The sequence below is a fragment of the Epinephelus lanceolatus genome, chromosome 17 (genome assembly GCF_041903045.1).
Source record: "Epinephelus lanceolatus isolate andai-2023 chromosome 17, ASM4190304v1, whole genome shotgun sequence".
In the NCBI taxonomy this organism is placed as follows: domain Eukaryota; kingdom Metazoa; phylum Chordata; class Actinopteri; order Perciformes; family Serranidae; genus Epinephelus; species Epinephelus lanceolatus.
This window is the reverse complement of record NC_135750.1, coordinates 21,114,896-21,142,299: the sequence shown is the minus strand read 5'-3', so window position 1 is coordinate 21,142,299 and position 27,404 is coordinate 21,114,896. Positions and strand designations below refer to the sequence as shown.

The window sequence follows — 27,404 nt, the reverse complement described above, 5'->3', positions numbered from 1 at the left end:
CAAGGGTATATATAGCAAATGGCACTGTTTTTAATTTAATGAGCGTTCTTCTTTAACAACAGGCAATGTTGTCGGGGTGGCATTAACTCATAGGGGCCCCATCTCCATCCAACATGTTTTCCAACATTTTGTTGGCGGGCCCACTCTCTCTATGGGCCCCCCTCCTCATGGGCCCCCATGCAACTGCACTGCCTGTACTTTATGCCTCTGGTTATAATGTATTATTATAGATCAAACTACGTGGCTATATACAAATAATTAAAATTAGCTCCACCTTTACCAGCTGCAACATTAAAGTAATGGACACATGAATGCATCAGTAACTATAATCCACTAACATTCTGGGACAGCCATTCTGCATAATCAGTACTTTTACTTTTGGTACTTTAAGTATATTTTAATGCTATTAGTTTTGTGCTTTTACTTAAGTAAGATTTTGAATGCAGGACACAGAGTATTTTACACTAATTAAGTAACAGATCTGAGTACTTCCTGATGACTGCATGTGTGAGACAGCACCTGTCCGGCAGGTTCCTGCAGAAGAGAAGCAACACAAACACACACACACACACACACACACACACACACACACACACCGGTGAGCAGGTAGTGGGAGGTCTACCTGTGTGACCCAGCAGCAGCAGCAGGCTGATGAGCCCTCCTCCTCCTCTCTGCCACCGTCATTGGTCTCCCTGCAGCCGAGAGAAACCAGTCGGACGTCCACTGCGCCTTCGGTTCACACTCTGCAGGACTCAGACACTCACTGGTGGAATGCGTGGCGAAACACGGAGTTTATTTGGCTTTTCCGAGAGGAGAACTCTCTTTTAACAAGTGCATTTTCATCTCTAGTATGTTAGCTCCCGTCTGGAGCCGATAAAGGAGTCAGAAATGTCTCACCCGTCGCGGTTTGTCCAGCTCTCCGCCGCTTCGCTCGCCGTGGTCTTCGGCCCGGACGAGGAGAGTTTACGCGCCGGCGGAGGGAAACTCAATGCCAACACTACGACTGGCCAGGAGATTTTTGCGGACTTCAAGGCGCAGAACTTGCGCAGTTTCTGGAATAAGAGACTCGTTAAAGCCATCGCTGAGGTGTACTTTCAGGGATGGATGGAAAACTGGGTGCTTTTCATTCAAGGGAACGCGAACAACTTGGAGGTGCTGAGAGAAGCGTGGATGCGCAGGGCTCTGAGGTCCCCAAAGGGATTTATCATTAAAGCTGTCGGTATGTAACATCATATGTAACACCTGTCAATGAACAATGATATTATCATCTAAAACAAACACTAGTAGTCATACAACTTAATATCTGGAGTGCAAAAAGTCACCTGAAACAATCCTGTAACAGAATATATGCTGCAGTGCAAACACACAACAGCAGTATTACAGGTGGCAGAGATGGCACAGGAAATAAAAACACCACAGTGGACACCAACCACAGTCATGCAACAGCATAATGTGTTTTCCTCTTTTAGGGGACACTGTAGAGTCACACAGTAACAACATTACAACACTGAGAGATACGTGTGAAAGCCATGAACTCTGCTTAACACAGAGCTGGCAGAGTTTAACACCCTGCCTCCTGTTCCTCTGGATTTTCATCAAGACTGGCTACTAAAGTCAGTTCAATCTGATGTGAGAAGTGTTTTTACCTAAGGTTGTTGTGTTTTTGGTGTCAAAAATAGTTTGTTTATAGTGTGTCCTGTCTCAAACTCTAGGTTTGGACACTATTTTGTGCCTCGGTCACTTGTTTCTTGGGTGTTGCAAAGTGTAGAGGTATAAAACTCCCTCACAAAACAAATAATGACAAGGTGATATCTCCTTTTTCCTCATGTTTACATCACTGACTTAGCCTCCCGCGGTTTTTGCACCTTTTATTCTTGTGCAAAACTCCTTAAAAATTTGCATAATTTGAAAAGAGGCCACATTTTGTCATTGGGAGGGGTAAAATATGTTTTTAAATTTGGTTCAATCTGATGTCAAACCAATGTTTTAACCAAAGGTTGTTGTGTTTTTGGTGTCAACTATAGTTTGTTCTTGGTGTGTCCTATCTCTGACTCTAGGTTTGGACATTATTTTGTTGCTTGGTCACCTTGTTTCTTAGATGTTGCAAAGTGTAGAGGTATAAAACTCCCTCTCAAAAACATAGAATGACAAGGTGATATCTTTTTCCCCCTCACTGACGCAGCCTCCCTGATTTTTTTAGCATTCTTCTCCTGCAAAAATGTTTTAAAAGAGGCCATGTTCTGTCATCATGAGGAGTAAAATGTGTTTCAAATCATTTTCAGCACCACAGGTGTTTGCTGCTTGAGAGTGTAGGTGTATATTTCAGGAAGTTGCGGTGACACATGCCCTTCAATAAAAAAGTGAAAGTAGCAGAGGATTTCAAATCAAAGACATTTACCCCATAAGTTGATGCAGAAAAGGTACAAATAGATGCATTAAAATACACCCAAATGTAACCCTCCCATTTAATGTGAGTCCCTCCCAATGTTAAAATGAAACCTATGCCCTTTCCTGAGACATGATATTCCTTAAATCTCCTTTCTACCAATTGTAGCTCTGAGAGGATTGCATGACCAATCTGCTTCCCATTGTTGTGGACACAGTGATATGTTTACCAATGCTTGTTAACAAAGCTCTGTATACTGTGTAATTACTTCTAATTGCTCCCCGTCTCAAGGCTCTCCTCCTTGGAAGTGTTCTAAAGCAGCATATAGCTGCACAGAAACAATGAATGGAAACCTTTATGCAGCCTCCTATGGCATGATCTCATGGGCTGTAAATGCCTGAAAGCACCGGCTGCTGGAGAAAATGACAACCCTGTGTGGGTTCTGCACCTAATGACAGTATTCTTTAGAGATGCACCAGGTTATTCACATTTTTTTTCTTACTTCAGAGGGAAGATGCTGAACTCTAGGTTGTTGTAAATATATATTTGAGGGAAATGTTTCAGCAACCAAGCACCACCTTTGACTGAAAACGTACACAATTATAGCATAAAATTCAAAAAATGCAGGATGCTGTAGTGTTAGAGGAAGGTTTTCCAAATGTTGGGCTGCAGCATTTTCCTTTTGGTTGTTGAAACAGTGTCCCAGCAACACACACACATTAGCTTCTGGGTTCCCATTTGGTCCAGCTGTCTTGTGCCTGTTTCAGGGTCTGTCTTTCCAATAATGTGTCTATCTTTGTGTTATTCTGTCTGGATGCACACTGTCTACCTGCTGACTTTGTGTCAATCCGTCTGCTCAGCCAGAGTGAGCAGTGCACGGACACGTAAAGGGAGGAATGCGAAGTGAAGGGGAGGAGGGGACCACACAAGGGGAGACCCAGGAGGGTGTGGAGCGTTGGAGGGAGGGGGGAGGTGGAGGCCGACATGCCATCCCACTGTGAGACAGTTTTACAAACAAACACCACATGAGCTGAAGGTGATGCAGAGCTTATTGTTATGCACAGCTCAAAGGTGCACGAAGACACGCATGAGCTCACACTCGGATGTAAGGCAGGCGTCGATATCTGATGTTTGAGCTTCACACCAGAAACTTGTAAGCAAACACGTCTGTGTGTCGGGACATGTCACCTCCTTCTCCTCCTTAACAAATCCTTTGCCTCACACCGCAGCAATTTGTATGGAGATCAGCGCTGGCAGGCTGTCAGAGTCTGGTTTACTGCCTTCTCACTGAGAATTGGTCAGCAGTGAATCACTGTGCGACTGGCTGCCGACTACCACCGCTTCTCTGTTACCCAGGATTAATGTCCCTCCGTTTCATGGCCAGTGAGGGACTGTTGAAGTCAGACTCCTAGATTGATATTAGGCATGGACTTAAAGGCCTTGACATTGTCCTGATATAAATATGTCAGGTAGAAAACAGAAATGTTATGAGTTATGGGCTACACTGAATTCCAAACAGCCCTATTTCCTTTCCCAGGTCAGAGCAAGGTTGAGACGTGACTTCACTGACGTGAGGAGGATTTTTACAGGAAAGCAAAGGAACTAGTTTAGAAGATGTTAAAGGAACAGTTCACCCCCAAATCAAAAATACATATTTTTCCTCTCACCTGTAGTGCTTTTATCACTCTAGATTTTTTTTAGTGTGAGTCACCGAGTGTTGGCGATATCGGCTGTAGAGATGTCTGCGTTCTCTTGAATATAATGGAACTAGATGACACTCGGCTTGTGGAGCACAAAGTGCCAAAAATACATTTTAAAAACCCAACAGCAACGTCTCTTTTCAGAAATCATGACCCGGTTACTCAAGATAATCCACAGACCTTGTTGTGGGCAGTTTCATGTAGGAACTATTTTCTTTCGTACTGAACTACACCTGCCAACCGCATCACCGTGCAAAAGGAAGCGCGCATCTACTCATGGGCGAGAGGCTTGCACTCATGACAGTACAAGATGTAAACATTAATGGCGTCCTCCTCAGCTGAGCTGTAATGCTGCAGCTACTAGCTGCAGTAGCAGATGCACGCTTCCTTCTGAGTGGTGATACAGTTGGCGGGTGTAGTGTGGTAGACAGAAAATTGTTCCTACGTGAAACTGCTCACAGCAAGGTATGTCTCGAGGAACTTGGTCATGATTTCTGGAGAGAGAGACATTGGTGCTGGGTTTTTCAGATGTATTTTCTGGTGCTTTGAGCACCACAAGCCGAGTGCCATCGAGTTCCATTATATTAGAGAGAAGGCAGACATCTCTATGAACAATATCGCCAACACTCGGCAACTCACACCAAAACAATATGCACTAATAAATAGCACTACAGGTAATTAAGAAGTGTGAACTGTCTCTTTAAGCTACAATGAACCAGAGACGTCGATGTAAATCAAAACTTCCAGACAAACGGACACATTCACTTTGATTAATTCATGCCACTTCCTCCTGGTTATCTGGTTATCAGCGCTAATGGCCTGAGCGAAGACAGATTGTGCTGTTGGCCGAGCGGCCACCTCCGGGCCTCCTCTGAGGAGAGACTATGCGGAAGAGGAGGTGCGTGGGACGTGGGGAGGGTTGATGGAGGAAGGGATTGTGGTGAGGTTAGGTGGAGGTAAACAGACAGGGTGAGGAGTTAGTATGAACAGGCTTCGTTGTTATCCTTGTGGGAATGGGGCCCACTGGTACTGGGTTTGACCTCTCCGCTTCGACTCACAAACGTCTGCGGGGTGTTTTTTTTTTTTTTACTTGAGATTGTCTCTTCATCCCTTTTCTTCTTTTAAGCAGTTGTTTACAGATAGTACTGAAGCTCCACCGTGAAAGTAATTTCATTAATGGTCAGTGTGAGTAGATGTCCTCCTTGCTGAAAGTATTGGCATATGTTTGCATTTACAGTGTAACCTGAATACTGTTAATAATCAGATTTAGATATGGTTTACAGTAACCCTCTTTGAGTAAATATCACTCTTTAATAATCAGGATGAGGTATCCTGCAGCCAACACAATATGAGAAGAAAGATTTGTTTGTTTTTGCCTTAATAAATGAAGCTAAATTTAATTTCCCACCACTGATAGCAGCACTTCTGTTTGCTCATAGATACAGTACATTGTGTCCAGCTTGGTTCCTTCTTTTAATGCATTTACAAAATTAAAACATCAACCCAGTTTAAGAAACAGTGTCTATATGCCACAATAATCAAAATGATGTATGAGTAATCCACTTCTTCCACTTCTTGGGTCATTTTCTTTTACTAAACCAAACTAGTTAAGATGGTTTAAGTGTTGCAATAATTCACATAAAAATCTCTGCCCACTCTATTACCTTGTAACGCAAAACCCCGGAGTCATGGGTGTGCTGGGACCTCTCTCAGCTGGGCGAGAGGCAGGGTACACCCTGGGCAGGTCCCCAGACTATCACAGGGCTGACACATAGAGACAGACTATCATTCATGCCCACATTCACACCTACGGACAATTTAGAGTCACCAGTTAACCTGCATGTCTTTAGATTGTGGGAGGAAGCCGGAGTACACAGAGAAACGCTGACAAGGGGAGAACATGCAGACTCTGCACAGAAGGGCTCCTCTACCCTGGGTTCGAACCCTGAACCCTCTTACTGTGAGACAACAATGCTAACCGCTGCCTAGTTTGACCGCAGTTCACGAGCAGTGATTGACAGCTGCGTCAGAGACTCGGCTCTGATTGGTTGTTTTTGGTGCGCCACAGTCTGATTCTAGCAAATGCCATTAGAAGCAGTAGGAAGAGGAAGAGGGACAGGATGTTTTTTTACCGACCATTTGTCTCCTGTACTTTTTTCAGAATATAGTGAGAGTTTCAGCAAATTGGACACAGTTACCCTTATAAAAATGACCACTTGTAGCTTTATAGTGTCTCTGCATTAACTATGGAGCTAGAGCTGGAGGACGATCCAGGCTCTCCTGTTGAAACCAGAGGCTTCATAAAGACTGTTAGCTGGTTCTGCATTATTTAGAGTCCCGCTATTGTCCCTGCAGCAGGATGAGCGTGCATCCGCAGCTGAAACATTTATATGGAGTCAGCCAGTGGTGTAATGAGGTATCCTGTGTCCTCCCTACATAAAGCTTCGTAAACTGCCCTCGTCCTCCTTGACTATGGACATGAATGAGTCCTCTGGACAGGCCTCTCACTTTCGCCATGGAAAACACTTTTTTGGCTATTGTTGGACACACTGTAGGTTTCCCTCTGTGTATTTTTGGAGAAGGCGCGGCTATGCTGCTCCAAGTTTCCTTTTTAAATGGTATGTTTCATTTAACTCACCATACCATGAGGTGGTGAAGCATTCCTGAAATGCTTCATTTACTCTTGAGATCATTTCCTGAGCTCGTCGGCTCAGAGAGCCTCGTTCCTGCTCTTTACTTTTCACTTGAAAGTGTTGCGTTTTCACACACGGGGTGTCTTCTTTCATGAGGGTATTTTGTCAGAGTCTCAGAGTGCTTCACTAATGGTCATAACTCTTCCAGATGTTTGCTTATTAACCATGACACCCCCTCACTGGTTTTAAATGGCCCACCCTGTCCTAACTAAGCAGCACAGGTCAGAGGTCACAACCTTCTTGCTTACAAGCCTCCTCGAGGTCAGCTGGCTTCAGAGGGTTTGTTAGACGGCAAATAAAGCAACAAACATCAATACAGTATCCAGGTGTTCTTCAGTCACTGGTCAGCTCAGCTTGTCTTAGGGGTTTCACTGGTTCCAAACCTTCTCTGTCTGACATTTAATTTTCCAAATATCTTCCTATAAACTGGATGTAATTTAACACTATAAAAGTGGATATTACTACAATAATTTTGTTCATACTATGGAATTATCAATATTTAGGTTGCTTCAGTCAGGTTTGCATTTTACCAGACTGGCAAAAGCTGGATGTTTGAACGATTCATTACTTTTAACCAAACATTTTAACTATTACAACAAAATTGGGAGTGCTACGCCTGTAAGGTGCTGACAGTTAAAAAACACATTCTCCATACATTCAACCATCCTATCCACACAATAATAAACAATAAATTAGTGGTCATAATTATACTCATAAAAAAGAATCATCCTGTGTGTTTGAAGTCATTCAAAGACCTTATCGCTGTGGGGAAAAGCTGCAAATGAGTCTGTTTTCTGGGTTTTGAATGATCTGTAGTGCTTTCCAGAGAGCAGCAGTGGCAACACTTTATTTTGATAGTCCACCTACAGATAGTTTATGGAGTATTTGTAACTTTTCAATAGCTTTTTAGTTGAGATTCAACAATTCAACTGTTTCACTTTGTCTGTAGATGTTCATCAAGAGAGTATGTGTGACAATTCAATCCATATTTTCAGAATAATTTAGTTGAACTATTCTTTAACCTGTGCTGCATAGGTTGACAGAATAATTTAAGTTCAACTGAATTATTCTGAGAATATATGTATGTATATTTATGAACTGTCACATATACAGATAGTCTGTTAAACATCAACAGAAAAAAGTGAAACAGTTGAATTGTTGAATCTCAGATGGGCAAGTTACCTAGGATACAGAGGGTATTTTTTCCTATATATTTCAATGGCTTTTTGGCCAATGGGTGGGTGAACTGTAAATGCCGGGAAAAAGAGATGGGTACCCCAGTATACCTGCGTATACCCTTCACCACGCCACTGATCTCAGCTAATAAGCTGTTAAAATGTTAGAAATACTCCTTAAACTATCTTTAGGTGGACTATCCATATTAACACAGGGTGTCTACGGGTCCTCAAAAAGTCTTAAATTCAATGCTACAGTCTTGAATTTGTTAGGTCTTAACTACTACAAACATTTTATGTAATTTCATTTATCCATTTTTTAATTTCTTTTTGTGAAAATGAGTGGAGCCCGTCTCTGTAGAAGTCCACATTTCTAATGTTCGAAATCTTTAAAAAACTATAACTGTCATTTTACTTCATACTTGCACTTACTTGTTGGCAAAATGTAGATTGACTTAGCTCACTCTAATAACCATACTCCTACATAACACCTACCTTTGACAGTTAAGACCACATATTACCACATATTACTTGCCTGCAATGCTTACCTGCAACGCTAAGATAAGTAAAACATGATTTGTCCAAAAATCTGTCCTCCTTAGTTAAAAGATGTCTTGAACTGGTCTTAAAAAGCATTAAATTAAACTGTCTGATACCTGTAGACACCCTGCAAAGTGTTACCCCTACTTTTAACTCTTTCAAACATCTTTTCATCACTTTTACTTTATTTATCTGAACTTCTTTGCACACGTTGTTTTCATGCACTGTTTTTATTAGTGCTTGTGCATTTTCAGCTTGTTTTCCTCCTTAATTCAAATATGGATGTATGTTAATCATGTCACAATATCTATTGTTTTGTTGAGGTTTCCACGTATCCCCGGCAACTGTAGGAGTGCCCCTGGGGGTACAATAATATGTGTTTTTACTAAGGACACAGTTAAAGAACCCCCGTGATTCATTGATGTATTTGTCTGTGTGTTATTTCTGGTGATGAAGGGAAACGCTCAGCACATTTGTTTGAGCTCTGCTCCGCTCTGCACAGTTACATCTGAGCTGCCCTCACACAATATTGGTTAAAGATAATCATTCTCCAGCTCCCTCGACACTGATAGTATGACATTAAGCTGTTACACAGAATTTATGTTGCTGTTTTTCAGGCTCAAAATGATGAAGAGTCTGTATTATGACAGCGGTTGGTTCAATTTTGTTCTCCCCACAAAAACAGAGGTGGGGTTTTTTTTGGAAACCATACCCCAAATCTGTTGGTACACAGCCGTGTGGAGGTTCTTATGTCTGGCTGTTTTTGGTTGGTAGATCAAAGAAAACCCAATTTCACTTACACTAAATAAAGAGTTGACTGGAGATTAATTAGACTGTAACATGAAAGGTTTTTGACTGAATGTAATGGAGAAAAAATAAGCCTCTGCAGCTTTGTTCAACTTTTAGATTGCATTTCAAATTGCATTGTTGGTGTAAGTTAATAAGCTGCAGTCTTACAACACAAGCATCGCTCTTATTATGTATTACTCTGCCAGTGCCAAGTATATGCCTCCACATTTATCTGAAACGTCTTTCTGTTTCCTGCGCTTGTAAAATATTTAGCACACAGTTCAGATATGAGAAAACCTTGACCTTTCTTCTCAGACGTGACCCTCTGCAGTGCCTTCACATGTGTGACAGACTGTGCGTGTGCGTGCATGCCTCTCAGCACATCATTTGTTAGCCACATCCTTTCCCATCAAGCAGGAAGCTCACCCCTGGTGCGAATCAGGCACGTCGGCCTCTTTATCGACCCAAATTTTGGGCTCACCCGTAGCGGTGGGGTGGAGCGGTGCCAACAACAACAGTCGAGGAGTTTCCTCTGTATCCCTCAGCTTATACACCCTGTCAGCGGCCGCTTGGGTTTCCCCTCCTGGGATTTAACTTCATTCATGCTCTGGTCAGACAAATAGGTCGACACAGGAGTGAGGCTATATTGCATTAAATTTGGTATTACTATTACTCTTCAGTTTCCTGACAGGATGTTTTCTTTGCTTCATTTAGCATTGATAAGTGTGCTGGTATGCTAACGTCGGCTCTGCGATAGCCAAGTGCTGTGTTATTGTATTTCACAAGGGAAAGATACTTTTGGGGACGACGGCGGAGCTGTGTGCTGACCAGTTACAGGGCATTAAAAAGCAATGGGTCATATGGCAGACATTGGATTGGGGCTCTGCTCTGAATACTGGGATAAAAAATGCAGGAATCTGCTGCACCTCAAGCTCGGTTAAATGAAAGGAAATGGGTTTCATCTGCAACCAATGACTGCCATCACTCTTGATTAAGGGGTGTGGACCTGCTGGGAACCCTCTCAGATTGTGTGTATATATGTTTTGGTGGCAGGGTGTCAGTGGAGAAAAGCCACATGGATGGAGTGGGGTGAAAATACCTGATTCTTTAAATTAGACCAAACTGGGAAACTAGAGGGCTCCTGCCTATTTCTGTCCTCAGTGGTTAGGTTGAGAGTGAAATGCCCGAGCACAGTTTAGTTTTTATCGTCACTGAAACAGCTCAGAAGTGTCAGAAAAATGCACACCGCACAGGTGTTTGAAATTTAGTAGTGAACACAACAGGGCCTAATACTGAACCTTGGGGAACACCTCCTGTTACACACACAAAAAAGATTGAATACAGAGCACATTTTTCACACTGATATCCGTCAGTAAGATAGTTGTGAAACTGGCCCCACACATCTGAATCAGAGCCAAAGAGTCTGAACAACATCAGGGAATCATTGACTGAGTCATAGTTAAGGATCAGCAAACATAGCAGCATTGTGTAGGTTTTTAGGGGTGGATGATTATTGATAGGACTTTTATTCCCCTCTTTATGCAGAGGGAGAATATGAGCAACCATCCAGGCCTTTCAGTGCCTTTCTGTAAAATATTACTTTAAAGATGTACTGATCTGTCTATTTCCTTAAAGTACTGAAATGCTGCTTTGGTTTCAAGTAGAATTTACTACCCTAAAGGATTTATTCAGCTTGTGCGAGAGCTACAAATTCCATTAATCATTTAGCATTCCCGATTGATGAAATATATTTACTTTGAAGGTAAGTTAATCAGCAGAACATCTGGACAAAGAACATGTTTGTTTTTACTTGTCTTAAATTAAACATATTAAGGTGAACTATGCAATTATCTTTTCATCAGCAGTAGACACAAAAGTAATTACTAAGTGATTTAATGTCTGTTTATTAAGCCATCGATGCTTCCAATCGCATGTTGCAGAAAAGCTTATATAGAGAAGTTTTTAATTTTTTTTCTCAACAACAGACACCAGTTTGGAGTCTGATTAATTTGGCACAATGCATGCTGTAGGGTAATTATTACTAACACTGGGGTCAAATTAGTTTAAAGTCCCTTCAGCTGGGTCTTTTAAGATTCTTTCGTGTTGGTGTACTTGGCTCCATTATCATCTGTAGCAAATAAAGACTGGTACGTAATACGTATTTTTGCAAGACGGTCTGAATAACTCATCAAGATAAAGATCATCCATAATTATGAATATAGGGAGGGAAAAAAGTTCAGCCAGAATATCAGGGGTACAACTGGAGGGAGCTGAGAGATCCCTGCTAATGTAATTATTGAGCTTTTGAGCCCAAATTCATATTTTAAAGCGATAAATTCAAAGCTTTCATTATGGTGACAGAGGAATTAGGTTTAAGATATGATTTAAATTGTTAAAATCATATTTAAAGCCATGTTTTGTTTGTATGGTTTCTGAAAATGAGATATTTTCTGTGGCTCTTAATGAACTCTTCAGAGTCTGAAAAAGTAACCCTGGTGATGTCATGCAGAGTTTTTCTCATACGAGGCACTAAAGGTCAGGATATCGCAACCTCTGTTGAAATCATTGTGACCATTCTTTTTTAATCCGTCTCCAAGCCCCACAATACTAAACTCTGGAGTATCCCTTAAAGCAAACGTCTGCTATTAAGATGAAATGTTGGGTTCGGCCTTAAACTCATTAGATCTGGACTGGAATCAAGCTGAGATGAAGTAGTTACTCAGAAGATTGTGACAAGTCTGGCATGAGCCAAGGCAGAGGACTTGGATATAGTTTCTATACAGAAATGTGAAAAACATGTACGTGAGCAAAGGCAAAGGAGCTGTGGTCCACGTTTAAACAACTTGGACTTCTCAGACGTCTGGCAGAAACGGCACTGGCAGACTGTGGGGTAATGTTCATGTTCATGAAATCAGACGAGAGCCAGATATGTCGGGGTGTGGCCCTTCGAGTCTGAAGAGGTGAAAGATTGGGGGGGGAGTCCTTTAAATCCTGTCTCCTGGCACTACCATGTGTTGGTATCATGTTACAGAGAGCACTTTGGGCTGTGCTGTGCAGGCCTGTCTACCTTCACATTGTCACTAGTCTTCTATTAATAAACACCTGCACAGGTGTATTTCCTATAAGAACATGATAACAGGGTTTCTGCACATTAGTTCAGTTCATTTTTTTGTTATGGCATGACCTGCTATTTAAATTGTTGTGTGAATCAGATGGTAAGAACATTATTAAATGGCGTTACAGCTGCAGGGACTTACAGCCAAGATCTGTGGTGACCAACTATGTGAGTGTAGATGTGTAAACTCCATGAATGTCAGTTTGAGACGCTTAGTCACAGCTTGTTTATGCTCTCTTGCCAACATACGTTAAATGTCAAGGGGTTGGTTTGGCAAAGCGAGTCTCAAGGCTCTAGCTGGATTACAGATACCCGCACTATGCTTCTGCTGCTGGTTCTTCTTTTTCTTTGGCTTTGTATTGCATGTGGCAGGTCGCTGCCACAGTAAAGGTTTCTATGGTGACGTGAGTCAACACAAAGCCTGCCTGTGTTTCTATTCATTGCTCAGACTTTTAGCCCATGAATCTTCTTAAGTCATGGCGTTTTGACTTTTTGACTTATCTGTTCCTCTGCAGAATAATGAGCACGATTTGATGTCATTACTCAAAAACCTCCTGAACTATCTGGATACATTTTTTATGAAGGAAACTTGTATCCATGTTCTTGTTCTTCTTCTTCTTGAGTCACCATCGATTGAAGCACTGGAAGTCAAATGTTGTATTTGCCCCCACGTGTAGGGGCAATTTTAACATAAATACCAAGGACAATTATAAATTTTCAAGAATATACATTTAGTTAAAACAATTTAATGTCCATTGAACAATTAATTCCAGTTTAATTTAAACTGTATAATTAATCATATAATTATATGACTATAAAAACATAACTTTGACAAGTATGAGATATCAGTTTGTCCATCAGCAGGCAGAGAGCGGTCACCACAGAGCAGAAAAAAAGCGACAAATCATCTATTTTAATATCAGTACGCCAGACACCATTTTGATGGTGTCAGATTAGATCACACCAGAGTGTTACACTTAACTTCAACTGTACCACCCATGACACAAGCGACCCTGCTGCCTAGAAACAATGAAGACAACATGTTAGACAAAATACTCATCAAAATACATTATTATTACGATTTCAAATCTATAATAGAGGTAATAATAGTATAATATTTTACTATCAAAACTAGGCAAACTGAAATTCATAGAAATTAAGACAGTATGAGGAGAATACTTGCGAAAAAAAAAAACGTTCGTATCTCAAAAATGAGTCTTGACAGAAAAACTTTGACCAATATGAGACACCAGTTTGCAGGCACAAAGGGATCATCACGGACAATGTGCATAATGAGTCTGATGAGTTCTGCTCATTTCTGATCGGTCTTATTTAAGATGTTACAGCTGCCCCTGGTCTCTCCCTTTACCTTTCAGAAGTCAGTGTTTATATCCTGACAGGAGGCCTTGATGAGATCAGATCTGAGTTAATATCACTGTGTAAACCAGCCAACAGGGGCATTTCCTCTCAAACACTGATGACAAAGGGGGCACAGTCCAAATTTTACTCTTTTCCTCCCACTTCAACGCTTCACTTAATATTTAAACATGAGCACTCTGAGACACTGAACCACCAGATTAAATATTTACCTAATGCCTTCGTGTTTGGGCAGAAATGCTGGTTTTATTGTTGTGAATCAATCAATACAGCTGTAAAATGATCAGTGGCTCAGTCTTTCCATTTTACTGGGTATTGATGTGTTTTTAAGTGGCAGCTGTGTCGACACAGTTTTAACGATATACAGGAAAGTCACGTCCAGTGTGATATTTCTTTATATGATGTTGATGGCCATACACTGTTTCTTCAAATGCTCTCAGAGTGGATGCCGGACAGGAAAGGGCAGTGTTGTTAGACTGGGCGAGGTTTGGTTGTTGGGACATTTGGTCTGTGATTGCACTCTGAAGGGATCTTTTCACCCAGTTTATTGGGCCATTTAACCGCAACGCCCACATCTGTGTGTTCTATGGGAGTGAAAGACACAAACTTGTAAAGCCCTTTTAAAAAGTGTGATGCACACACACACACACACGAGAAGGGGAGGGCATTAGACCAAGAAACCCAAAACAAAGGGAAGTGGTTGTGGGACTCGGAGGCAGTCACGACATAAATTACAGTTGGCATCTCTTCCCATTACACTAAATCTGATTGTATGAATGTTTGACATTGTCTCACCGGAGACTAAACTCACGTACAGACTGCAGATTCACTGGAGCGTGTTCTTCACAAGGTCTCAGTCGATGGGAGACAGGGAGGGATTTTGCAGTTTGGGCAGGCCTCAAGTTCACGTTGAATGCCATGCAGTGTGTCCTTAATGAGGGAGAGAGAAGATTAGCCTGTTTGCTTACTGGAGCCTAAAGATTAGACGTTACAAGGATGAGATAAGATGGTGTGCGTTTGTGAGTGTGTGTTTCCAGAGAGGCCATGGAGCAAGGTATTGTGGCAACTGGCCTGATGTTTCCAGTTAGATTCTATCTGTGATAGCATGAAGGTGAAAGGTCAAGGACGAGATTCAGTCACCAGTTGTGCAGTCTTTTTCCTTGTTTTGCTGTCAAATCATTCATCAGGAATATAGTTTAAAGCCTGTCAAAATCTGTCGATGCATGGAACGATCTTCCTGTTCAGAGCAGTAGGGTGCAGCTCATGGAAGACTCAGTATGTACTGCATGTTGTGGTGTGTGTGTTTTTTTTCCTCCAAGAGACTGGAGGTAATGCAATCACGTATGAAATGGGACTCATGTGGCCAGCTAACATCACAGCCATGTGTATACATGTGGCATTGATCAGTGTCAGCAGCCAAAAAGATCTGAGCAGGGACAGAAGAGAGAAGGTCTCTGTCAGTCATCTCCACAATCTGAGCAGTCAACTTCAGGCATTTTTCATTTCTATCCCCCAGGCAGCAACTTATTCTCACATGGAAAGTTAATGACATGGGAAACAGTGTTTTTCACTCTGCATGGAGCAGAGAGCACAGCGTGGACTTTGTCACTTTATTTTAATGTTATGGTGAATGCCACTTAAGACCAATTTCTGACTTGTGTAAAATTACAGCGCATCTCTGTTAATCCAGATTGGCATTTAAAGTACGCAATATGCCAGTGGATCTCACTGAGATACTCTGGATTGAATTTTGGAGGTCATGGGATCACTAATGGGATAAGAAGAAGAATATTTGTAGTTCGATTCATATACAAATCAAATTAAACAAGCCTGAAAACAAACAAAAAAACTATTCTTTGCCTAAACTGTTTGCATCTTTTTTGGTATTGCACTTTCATAACATCTGCGAACATGCAAGAAACAATATGTGCAGCATGCTGAGAAAACCTGACTCTTAGTCTAAAGTATGACTCAAGCTGATCACTATAAACAGATATCTGCGTGTCTGCAGAATCTGTAGGCAACAGGACATGTTTTTGGCAGTCTTCTAGTTTCTGGTTGTGTTCTGTTTGTGGTACGAGTAATGCTGACCAATCATGTCTGAGCAGGCTTTGGTTGCCTGCAGGTAAACAGTCCATGTGGAGAGCCTGGGTTTAGACCTCTAATCGGCCCCCTCCACTGAGTTGACTGATTGGTCTGGCATTGTGACATGAAATAGTTGTTTCTTGATTAAAATACAAAACAACTAATCAGTGCCATGGGTGGGACTAAGACTGTTGTCAACTTGTTGTCAAGTGGTGCACCGGAACCAGTGAGGAGTAACAACAACAATTGCGACCCCTATACACAAGATAGACGCTGCCATCAAGGCTGTTCTTAATCGTCATGTCTATTCTATATCGCCGACGACGTTGTAGTTTGTTTGTACTTCGTTCTGCTCGACTCTTAAACCATGTTGGCATGGCTATGTGTCAGTGTGGGCTTAAAATGATTGTAGATTCAGATGAAAAGGTGGTTCTCTAGTATTTGGTTTGGGAAAGTCAAATCCCCGTCCCTCACAGAAATCAGTAAGAGTGGATGCAGTGTCAGACTGAAGATGGAAAAGGAGTCATAACAAGTTGACAATTCTGTCTGCTAACATTTAAGGATGATTTAGCTGTTTATTCTCTTTTTGCTATTTATCTGCATTCATATGCAAATATCTGTTTATAAAGATTGGCCAATGTTGTCTTGACCTGTCTGAAGTTGCTTATCAAACTGTGAACAATGACCGGCGCACAGAAGAGGAAGTTTTGGTCTGGACATCTGCTGGCTAAACTGGATCTTGGCAGTTGCCCTCAAAGGCTTATCATCCTCAGGCGATAGCAGATGAGTTCCAAGACTGGCGTCGAGCTCCAAAAACACTGGATCCTACACTTCCCATGATGCAAGTTGAGAATGTCTTTCATTACAGTGGGGTCATGCTTGAAAACAACTGGTCTCTGTGACATGTTCAAATGTTTCCAAAAGTGTTTTAAATTTTTGCGAAGGGCCAATCATGACGGGAGTAGGTGTGAATGTCGGTTTCGGAAAGTTACAAAAATGGTCAGACACGCCACCCTTCATATGACGTCAGAAGATGTTGGGGAACAGGGTTTGTGAAGCTTCTTGAGAGTCCGATAAGCAGCTCTGATACAGCACACTGACAGTTTTAAACCCCTCCCTGCCTCGTTAACACCCCCCCTCCAGTTTGTAAGTCAAGCCTTCTGTCATAAATTTGAAAGTGAGATATCCCTTGATGACATCATGGTGACATCATCAGGGTTATTTTCTCAGACTCTGAAGACAATATACTGTTTTTACAGGCTGAGTAGGACTAACTGTTACAGGCGAGCAGACTTTGACATGTTAGTTTGTTGGAGTGCTCCTTTAAGGGAATATATTGAACTGCTGCTCCTTTTCACTCAACCCAAGTCTCATCTCCGGTTTGACTCCCGAGCTCCCCTCCCTCCTCCTTGTGGCACAGAGTTCGGTTGCCATGGCACCCAGCAGGGTATTCATGCTGTGTATGACAATGAGTGTGATGTCGGTGGCCCCGTCTTAGATTACAGGAACACAGAGGTCTGTTCCCCCCAGAGAGAAGACGGTTACAGCAGTGAACCTCCCTGACGGTCACGCCTGCTAATGTTAGACTCAATAAACACTAATCCTCCGCCGGGCCCGTCCTTATATTACACCATCTTTTCCCACAAATAAACTGCTGTAGGTGTATTTTTCTTCTTCTGTCTCACACCTACATTGTCAGTCTCACTTTTCTGTTTAATTTATTGGTCAGTGCTGCTTGAATGTATTTCTGTTTTCAACTCCTTTTCGAGTATAAACCATGGTAGCAGGTGTCTGAATGGATATCCTGCTTTGAACCAGGATGCAGTCAGAGACGGAAACACTCGTCTAACAAAACTGCCGCTATGCTAAGAGGATTGTTTAAGTCAGATAGTGATTTCCCATTAGTTTATTGATTCCCTATGATTAATCATCTGCCTCCCCCTCCTCTGATCATATCCTCGCTGACCTTTTGACTGTTTACGGTGGTTTTAAGTGGTTGCCATGTGGACAGCCTGCCAGACATTCCTATAGGAAGTTAACAACAATGAGTTGCTAAGTCGGCAGCACTAATTCACTGCCCAGGGAGACTGCTATTGAGATATCCGCTCTGAGGTTTAGTCAGATTAACGTCTTCTGTCGGAGCCGAGGGGAGGCAGATGGCTGTTTTTTTTACAACCCCACCGTGTATCATAGGATCAGTTTTACAAAGAAAGACCCCTGTCTGTGAGACTTATGAGCCTTAAGTGAGCTCACTGTGCCGATAATTGTTTTTTTTACTGACTTTGCTTAACGTGGTCCTCAGTGAGGATAAAACATTTAGGTAAAACACAGAGTGAGTAGCAGCTTGACTAGTAAATTTCAGGGAGGAAAAAGCTACTCGGTTGTCAGTTGTTGGCAACTCTTTAAAGAATTGGACGGTAAATATTGTTTTGGGCAGGTTGTGATCATTTGAGCTCCTTTTTGTACTATTTGGGTGGTTTTCAACTACTAAAAGTTCAGCTTTATCCCAGTAAATCTGCCTCTCCTCTAATTTGTTTTATTGAGGTTGACAAGCACTAAATTCAGTGGGCTCAGCTTGACGTGCAGTGACTGATAACTGATGACCATTAAAACCAAATGTCACTGTAGTTTATTACAACTAGACCCCTTTTTACTGATTCAAATTACCATTTATTCAATCTAGGTTTTCCAGGTTTTAGGTTCATATTGGGCTACGTTGGCAGTGGTGGAGAAAGTATTCAGATCCGTTAGTTAAGGATCTGAATTGAAGTACTAATACCACATTGAAAATACTGTTGCAAGTAAAAGAAAATGCACAGAAAATGTTACTTAAATAAAAGTCTGTCATTATTATCAGGAAAAAGTAATAAAAGTACACATACTCAATGCAGAAATGTGTCCCCTGCAACTGTTATACTATTTTATGTATATCAGACTGCAACTAATGAATAGTTTAGCAAATAAATAAATGGAAAAGGTGGCAAAGTTCCACGTTTGTGAAACTGAAACCATGAAATGTTTGCCATCTTTGAATTAAAAATGCAAGTATCAGAATATTTGCCAAATGTTTTTTTTTCTCTCAATCAACAAATCAACTCTTTATTTCAGATGTACATGTATTTACTGTTGGGTAGCGTCATATTTAATAAACTTTTTGGTATGTTTTTTAATGCAAAAATCTGAATTTGTACATTATCTAAAGCTGTCAAATGTAGTGAAGTAAAAAGTACAGTATTTCCCTCTGATGGGGGCGCTACTCTGTGAGAGAGCGACTCCTGACATGACTCGGTGTGTAGGAAATCCTTCATTCCCTCTGCAGTAACCACCTTGAATGATCTAAAATAGACACTGCACTTTAACCTACTTTTATCAGTTGCTGTTTTAACAGCCCCTTTTTATATTTGTTTTAAATGTGTTTTGAATGTGTCAAAGAAGAATTTCTGTCTCTGTTGGGATGGGCAATAACATTTATCTAGCCATCTATCTATTTATCTATCTATATAAAGGAACAGAACTTGAGTAAATGTACTTACATTATACCACTACTCTTTGTGAGTCAAACATGGCACCACTGTCTGCGGTGCGTCATTTGTAGTAATCCTTAAGTTCACCACCCAAAAAGTGGTGCATGTGTTTGGTACGTGTGTGTTCTGTCGTGTTTTACTGTGGAAGATATTTGATTAGTTGTTTATTTCCCCAGCCTTGGACATAAGTGGTTCAAGTGTGAGGGTTGTAAATGTTTAGTTTACATCAAGTGTGAGCTTGGCAGTGCTTTCAGTGAATGCCCTCGGGCTGACGGGTGAATCACTCACAGTCACACACGCCACATGTTGAAGCTTAATTCACACATTTGTGTTGTTGTCAGCAGAACTGGAAACTTGAAATCAGATGGGGGAAAATGTTACAAAAACAAGTTGAAGCTCCAACTCACTGTTGCAGAATTCATTTATATGTGTGTGGCACATTATACACTCAAGCTTGCACTCAAGTTGGAATTGGATACTGTTGATAGTAAATAAAATACAGCAGGTAGATCTCTTAGCTCTTCCTGGTCTTAGATCACTGTTTTATTTCCTGTCTTTCACGCATCATGCTCCATACATTAATACGGTGTAGCTGATTAACTAAACCCAATTTTCCAGTCCTGTGGGTAAGGTTATGTTCATGCCCTTGTGTCTGCTCTTCATATGCAGGGAGTTTGTGTTAACCCAGCCCAGATGCTAATCATTCATCAGCAGTGGGATGTGGTTTGTTTTGATGCTCTCAATGAGCTCACTTCTCATTAGTAAACATCACTCTTTGTGTTTTGTTGATTAGTGCATTTTTGGTGTCAGTATGTCAACATTTTAAACCATAATGAGCTTTGTAAAGAAAGAACCGTTTCAAAAAGGCTGCTGGGAGCTAAACAAATATTTCCCTGTTTTCCCTCTATATTATGGCTCGGGGGTCTGTAATGCATTCTTGGGGATCCCACTGTAGTTATGCACAGAAACAAAAACCTCCATCTACATTCTTATCCTAACCATAACCACATTAAAGCTGAACGTAACCCCAGCCATCTCTAATCTTAACCTAAACACCAACATTTTAACAGAAACTAACCGCCTAAAGGCTTATAGCTGAAAAGAAACATTTCTAATGTGATGTCTAAACACAGCCTTCCAGTTTGGCAGGCCAGTAACAGCGTCCCTGCCCACAACACTGGTGGGGTCCAACATTTTGCATCTGCAGTCTGCTTTCTTTGTTTGAAATTTTGCTTCTTTCCTCTCAGGAATTCAGGTTGAAGTGGAGAAGTCCGTTGTCACTTGTAGAAAAGAAGATTCCTGTTTAATTAAGAAAGATTCTGAGTCACTATATTGGTACTGTTAAGCCTGGTGTGGTACTTTTGGAGCCAAAAGTAACCCTTCAGACGTGGTACCTAGACCCTAGGTCCCTTAAGCGTATCCACTGCAAACACAACTCATAAGTGTGTCACTGCTCCGTCCAGCACTCATTGTATTTCCTGGAACGTCTGCACCTCATTTCATATCACTGATATTTTCAGAGCAAAGACAAACAAGCTGCAGTAAGAGTCTCTCTTGATGGGATATTTAAAAATAGCAGGTTTGTGCATTAAGTCCTTCTTGGGCAAGCGCAGCCGGCCGAAGCCCACAGGAACGATGCTCCACAATGCTTTTTTTTTCTCCATATGAGGAGTAGAATATATACAGTTCACATAATCCATTCGAAATTAATATAGATTTTTAAATGCTTGAAGATCCACTCATTACTAAACATCTCTGTCTCCAGAAGAGAGACAATAAAAACTAAAGTAATGGTAAAAGTTGCAACACTGAAATTTAAGGTGTGTTGATGGATTCATGTTGTCAGCTCATGCATTGAGTAACATTACAAGTTAATGTTCCACCTTAAAAGTTGCTGACAGTCAGCCCAGTGAATTAAGTTTTTTCTCAGATTACAGCTGCTGCAAAAGGCAGCAAAACATCCTTTATATTTTCAGGCTAGTTATAGTTTACTAATGTAAAACTCTCCACGGGATGAACAGTGGTTACAAAACCAGCCACAATGCCCTGAGCAAGAGCGACCGTCCGCTATTGATCCAAACAGAGGGGTGACCAAAAATGGGGATGGTTAGGAACGGTTCCGTTGGTACCATCCACAACTTTTCACAATGGAAATGGAAAAAAAGCGTACTGAACTGAACTGCACCATGCTGATCGGTGGAAACGGGGCTTTAGTGGCCTCTAGTCTATAAACAAGATACCTAAGTGATGGCTATGGACTTTCATGTTACCCTGCAATGTAACCAATCATCTACATACAACTGTGTCAAAGTCCATGTTTCGTTTTCGATGTGGAAGAGTCTTTATGGCCCTACTATCTTAACCCCCCTGTTCTCTTCGCTATAGGCTTTGCAGGAAAAGAAAAAAAGAAATGTAACCACTGCATGTTGCTTCAATTAAGTTCCTCCATGTGTGAAACTCTGATGATTGTTTTTGAAACTAAACTGAAATGTTTCTAAAATGTCTGGTTGTCCTTAAAAGCAGCTTAGTTTTATGATTTGAAAGCCTTGTGGCTTCTGTCTAATAGGCTCCCACAGTTTGTATGAAACACTGTCAGCCTGCAGAGGAGGATTGGTGGTATTTTGATGTGGCGTATTCCGAATTAGATTCATACTATTTTTATAACTATAAGACAAATGTTTCCAATACTGCCTGTCTTTTTTCTTAGTCTCTCTCACTTTCGGTAACATGTTTGTCTAAGGGCACCTCCTAGACGTGTAGGGCCGAATGATATGGGGGGCAGGATATGTGAGCTGCCCAGCAGGCAGACCTGTGGTCATTTCTGTGGGAGTAATGGAATTCTGTGGTCTGTCCCAGTACTGATGGAATTTCAAAAGCAGTCAGGCATGGTTCATATAACTCACATAAATAGACCACATTGGTCATGATTTAGAAGGTGGTTAGGAGAGGAATGTCAACTTCAGGACTCGGAGTTGTTTGCACTGGCAACATAAGTCAGGGAGAGACCTCTGTAACCCAGGTGTGTTTGTGTGTACTGCAGCAGGCCCACCTGTTTCACTCAGTAAACTGCTGGTGTGTGTGTGTGTGTTCCAGGTGACCTGTCCCCGGTGCAGATGTCTCCTGTTCCCCAGTCCCAGTTCATTCCCTTGGCTGAGGTGTTGTGCTCGGTCATCTCAGATATGAACTCCTCTCAGATCATCGTCAACCAGGAAGCACTTATCAACTACATGAGCAAAGCCCACCCAGGTAATCCAGGACGTATTACCTCAGCGTGCTTGTTAGTGGGATGGTTTGACATATTGGTAAATGTGCTGCTAGGGTGTTTGCTCTTATATGTGTTGGTTAAATACGAAGCTACAGCCATCAGATGGTTAGCTTAGCTTAGCAAAAAGAGTAGAAAGAACACGATTCTTTATTCATACAGTTTATTCTCACAGCTTACTTACTTTGTAGTATCGTGTATGGGGATCTACAGATAATATAATAGAACACAGCTACAAGGTGAGATGCAATACTATATACACTGTAGCATATATATAGGATCATTTACTTGTAAAGTGTCGTTAGAAACTGACAATGGAAATTTTGACCAATCAAGAGCAGCTTTCTCACGCAATGCATTTGATCTGGTCTGCTTGTAAATGCTGCCCTGAGAACACAAACCAACTCTAGGCAATTATGCAACTTTATAACAAAATGAGTCCCTGATTCAGACCAAAGCAAGCAAACTCTAGGCCTGAAAGCACCCTAAAAAGTGAGGAAAGGAAGCAAGGAGACATAATAACATAATGAAATGCACCCTCAGTGTTCTTGGAGGTGCTAGCTGTTTCCCCATTTCCAGTCTTTATGCTGAGCAAATCTAAACAGCTGCAGGCTGTAGCTTCATATTTAACCAACAGATTTGAGACTGGTATCAACTTCTCACCTAACTCCCTGTCAGAAAGCAAGTTAGAGCATTTTCCAAAATGTTGAGCTTCTGCTTTATGGAATTATTACATGTTCACTTTAAAAACAGACACACTTTGTCACCTTTCTTGTCCTGTGTCAGTAACATTCTTCTCTCCTTCTGTGTCTCAGGGATAACCATCCCCACTCAGGACATCCTCTACAATGCTCTAGGCACTCTGATCAAGGAGCGCAAAATTTACCACACAGGCGAGGGCTACTTCATCGTTACACCTCAGACCTATTTCATCACCAACACCATGGTCCGAGAAAAGAACTGGTGGACTTCTGGTTCAGCGGACGACCCTCCCTCACCTCCTCCTATTACTTACCTATTGAGCAACGATGCTTGTGTTGAGAGCACTCAAACTCTGCCAGTGGCGCACTGCAAGTCTTGCAGCTGCTTCAGCCCTACTCAAACATCCACTAATGTTGCCTCCACAACTGTAACAGCCACCGTCCCTCCCTCCACTGTCCCAGACCAGCATTCTGTCTCTGTTTCCATAAGTGAATGCACGGGCAAGAGCCTAAAGTGGCCCCGACCGTTAGATCACAAACCCACGGTGCAGCATCAGTCCACCTCCACTGCAGCAGATTGTCAGGCAAGTGAGGTCAGCAAAACTACGGCCACTACTAACGCCACTGGCCGCAAAGACAAAGACAATAAGCCAGGGAGGAAGTTTGGTCTCAGTTTGTTTCGCAGGAATGGAGGTAAGAAAGAGAAGCCAAAGAAGGAGTACGCATCATTTTCAGCCCAGTTCCCTCCAGAAGAGTGGCCAGTGAGAGATGAGGATGACCTGAACAACTTACCCCGTGACCTGGAGCATGCCATCATCAAACGCATCAACCCTGAACTGACTGTGGACAACCTGACGCGCCACACGGTCTTAATGAAGAAGATGGAAGAGAGAAGGGAGAGGGGGGTAGAGAGAGTGTTGGACAGGGTTCTGGATAAAGACGATAAGGGCGTAGACAAGGGAATGTCTACTGAGATCCTCGCATTCTCAAAATCCAAGCATCACCACTCCTCTAAGGCAGGGAGAAGGTCCGCGCAGAAGGCCTCTCGCAGCAAGAGGAGGGCCCATTCCTCCAGGGAGAAGCAGAAGGAAAGGGAGAAGGAGAGGGTTAAGAATAAGGCCCCCATATGTGTGGACGATTATCCAGAGGGGGAGGATTTGATCCCTGCTCGGCTCAGAGTGGAAATCCCTGTTGATGAACCAGATCAAGTGGAAGAAGGTGGAGCTGTTGAAGGGAAATCTCTTTATAAGAAACGCATTGACAACCCTTTCCAAACTCATCCAAACAAAGAAACTGAAACTGTTATTCCTGCCACCATCAATAAAGAGCATCGAAGACGAGAGGTGAAAGAGAGCAAGATTTTAGGGCCAGGGAGGAAGGATCGAACAAGTCACAGATCCAAATCTTGGGACCCGCATCGCACCAAAGCGATCGTGGCAGACGGAGAGCATGCAGGGAAATCCCCTACATCTGAGGACAGGTACGACCGTGTCCATGAGAGGAACCTTATTGCCGATCATCTGCTCCAGGCAGACATGAAGCTAAACAGAGAGCTGCCACTGGACTACAGCTCAGTCTACCCACAGAGCAGTACGCTCCGGATAGATGACAAGGTCCGACATCAGAGGGAGGGAAACAGCAAAGAGAGCTGGGAGAGAGAAGGCAAAAATGGGCATTTTCAGGAGGTAGATTACAACATTGTACCAGAACACAGTCAAACTATAGATGACAGCCTCCAATACTCCAATACCATTCTCCCTACCCATCCCTACGAGCCTGTCATAAACCACCTTTATGACCCAACTCTACCCTGGCCCAAGCCCTCTTTACAGCGCAAACACTCCCTCAGACTCTCCAACCCACAAAGGGATGATATTCAGAAGCCAGAGCTCCCTGCACACCAGCAGAGCTGTGAAACGACAGCCACCCAGGAACAACAGGAGATAAGACCCGTCACTATCAGTAATAGAGAGCAAAGGACCATGAGCCAGGAAGAAAGACCAGAACTGATCGCTGACAGTAAAATAACGGACACTGATCTCTTCATAGAGGATGACTACAGGCTCTATCAGAGAGCGGAGGAACAGGAGGATGAGGATGCCTGCAGCTCCTTGTGTGTGAATGAGGAGGAAATTATTGATGCTGCAAATGCGTACCGAGCAGGTACAGCGGACTACCATGGCCACCAGTTGGTTTACCAAAACCATGATTCTGACTTGAAATACCAGGGAACCCACCATCACTACTATAACTTCCACCAACCACAAGTCGCCTTGATGCAAGATTCAAGGGACAGCACTTTTAAAGATCTCATTCCCCCAGCAACCCGGAGGGAAGCTTCCCTCAGCCCCACCAGATCTAGAGAAACCAGCTGGAGACTCCAACATCCCCAACAGAGGACTAGATCACCAGGGGCCCAAAGTGAATCCAGCCCAAGACAGGGTGCACTAATCCAGCCAGACAGAAGACATGAGGTTAACGTTGATTTAGATTGTCCTGAACCGTCTGAAGTTGCAGACAGTAGCATCTTTGACTACTGCCAGACCAGTGAGATAGAATCAGATACAGAGACTGTCCGCAAGTCTGCCGATGAGGGCGATGGAGAATCTGCTCACTGGGCAGCTGATGTGGAGGAAGTGCAGGAGGATGAGTTCGGTGAGACGGGTGTCCCTCAGACCCACAGAGCCGCTCTGAGCATGCCCAGTGGAGCCAGAGGGGCAGAAACTGGGGAAGTGGTGGAAATGGGAGAGAACCAGAGCATCACAGGAGACAGCGGAATAGATTCTCCTCGGTGAGTTCCTCTCTTCATAGTTGATTATATCAGCTATAATAAGATACTGTGAGATCATGTTTCCATTTCATTGTAGCTTACTTTGAGACCAAAACTAAAGCCATTGAATTTGCTGAAAGTAACAGACTGAGACTGATGAAAAGGTTTTATGAAGAGAGAAAAGGTCCACAACCAGTAAGGAAATGCTCCTAATCCCTTAGCCCAGGTGCGCATTCTCTTCAGGCCAGTGTTTCTGTGAGTGTTCACACCTTAAGCTCAGGTTTTATCTCTCCGACCAGACTCCATCCCAATACATTCTGGAGAAGCTGTACAGACAGGCAAAATAAACACTGTACTGAGGTTAGTTAACCTCTGGGTTACATCTCTGTGATTGGTCTTACTCCCAATTTATGTTTTTTTCCTTTAAAGTAAGCTGAACAAACACCTTGAGACCAATTACAGCATCCAGTGTTTGGACAGGAGGGAGTCATTTTGATAATTACGTGTAATTGCTGTGCAGCACTTAAATTCTCGTGTTATAATCACAGGAAGAAAAGACTTCTTTTCTGACATTGAACTTGGTGTGCACCCCAGTATGTAGGTGGACAGATGGGGCGCATGAACACGTCACCTTGTTCAAATGGGCATATTTATGGACGATATCAACCTCATGCCCCCCTTTGTTTCCCCCAACAGGACTCGTGTCAGTCTGGCCTCCAGCAACACTGTCATCCTGGAGGGTCTCAAGCGAAGAGGCTTTTTACAAAACTTGGAGAAACTGCACTCAAAGAGCAGCGCCATTCGACCACAGAGCTCACTGCTACAGCTGACTCCTGTCATGAACGTATAGCAGGCCCGAGTCGCCTGTTTGAGGAGACGGATCTCTTCATGTAGCTCAGTATGAACAGGCCAAAACCGTGTGCTTGACTCTCCAGGTCTATGCAACTGCGACATCAGAAACATATCCAGTAAGGAAGGTTTGTTGCCTACCCACATATTGATGCCTTTTAAAACAGGGGACTGTGTACAGATGTACAGTATATATATATATATTTCTTTATGTAAATAATTATAAAGGGAATATGCTATGATTTATCCATTCATCGATGACCTTGTGTATGTGCTGTTAAATGCATGGTATACTGCATTTTTTTCTGTGATATAAATGTACAGTTTTCCTTCTCCACATGCCTCATTAGTTAAAAATAGCAATATCATCTCCTAGCGTTTCCTTTTTCCTCTTCTCATGTAGCAGTTACCACCAATAAAAGTGTATATGTCAACCAA

At 42.4% G+C, this 27,404-nt stretch overlaps 1 protein-coding gene across 1 annotated transcript; it reads left to right on the top strand.

The window, feature by feature from the left end:
• Positions 1-556: 556 nt before the first annotated feature.
• Positions 557-27,404, top strand: stox1 (storkhead box 1). The gene is made up of 4 exons (XM_033612557.2): positions 557-1,219; positions 22,478-22,630; positions 23,462-26,138; positions 26,814-27,404. Exons 1-4 carry the CDS (start codon positions 889-891, stop codon positions 26,965-26,967), a joined length of 3,315 nt encoding a protein of 1,104 aa, XP_033468448.2. The 5' UTR covers positions 557-888; the 3' UTR covers positions 26,968-27,404.

Bases quoted from the DNA above. Each gene is read 5' to 3' on its own strand.
- stox1 (XM_033612557.2), top strand. From the start codon at position 889: ATGTCTCACCCGTCGCGGTTTGTCCAGCTCTCCGCCGCTTCGCTCGCC. The intron at 1,220-22,477 runs GTATGTAACATC...TGTGTGTTCCAG, and splicing joins ATTTATCATTAAAGCTGTCG to GTGACCTGTCCCCGGTGCAG. The intron at 26,139-26,813 runs GTGAGTTCCTCT...TTCCCCCAACAG, and splicing joins AGCGGAATAGATTCTCCTCG to GACTCGTGTCAGTCTGGCCT.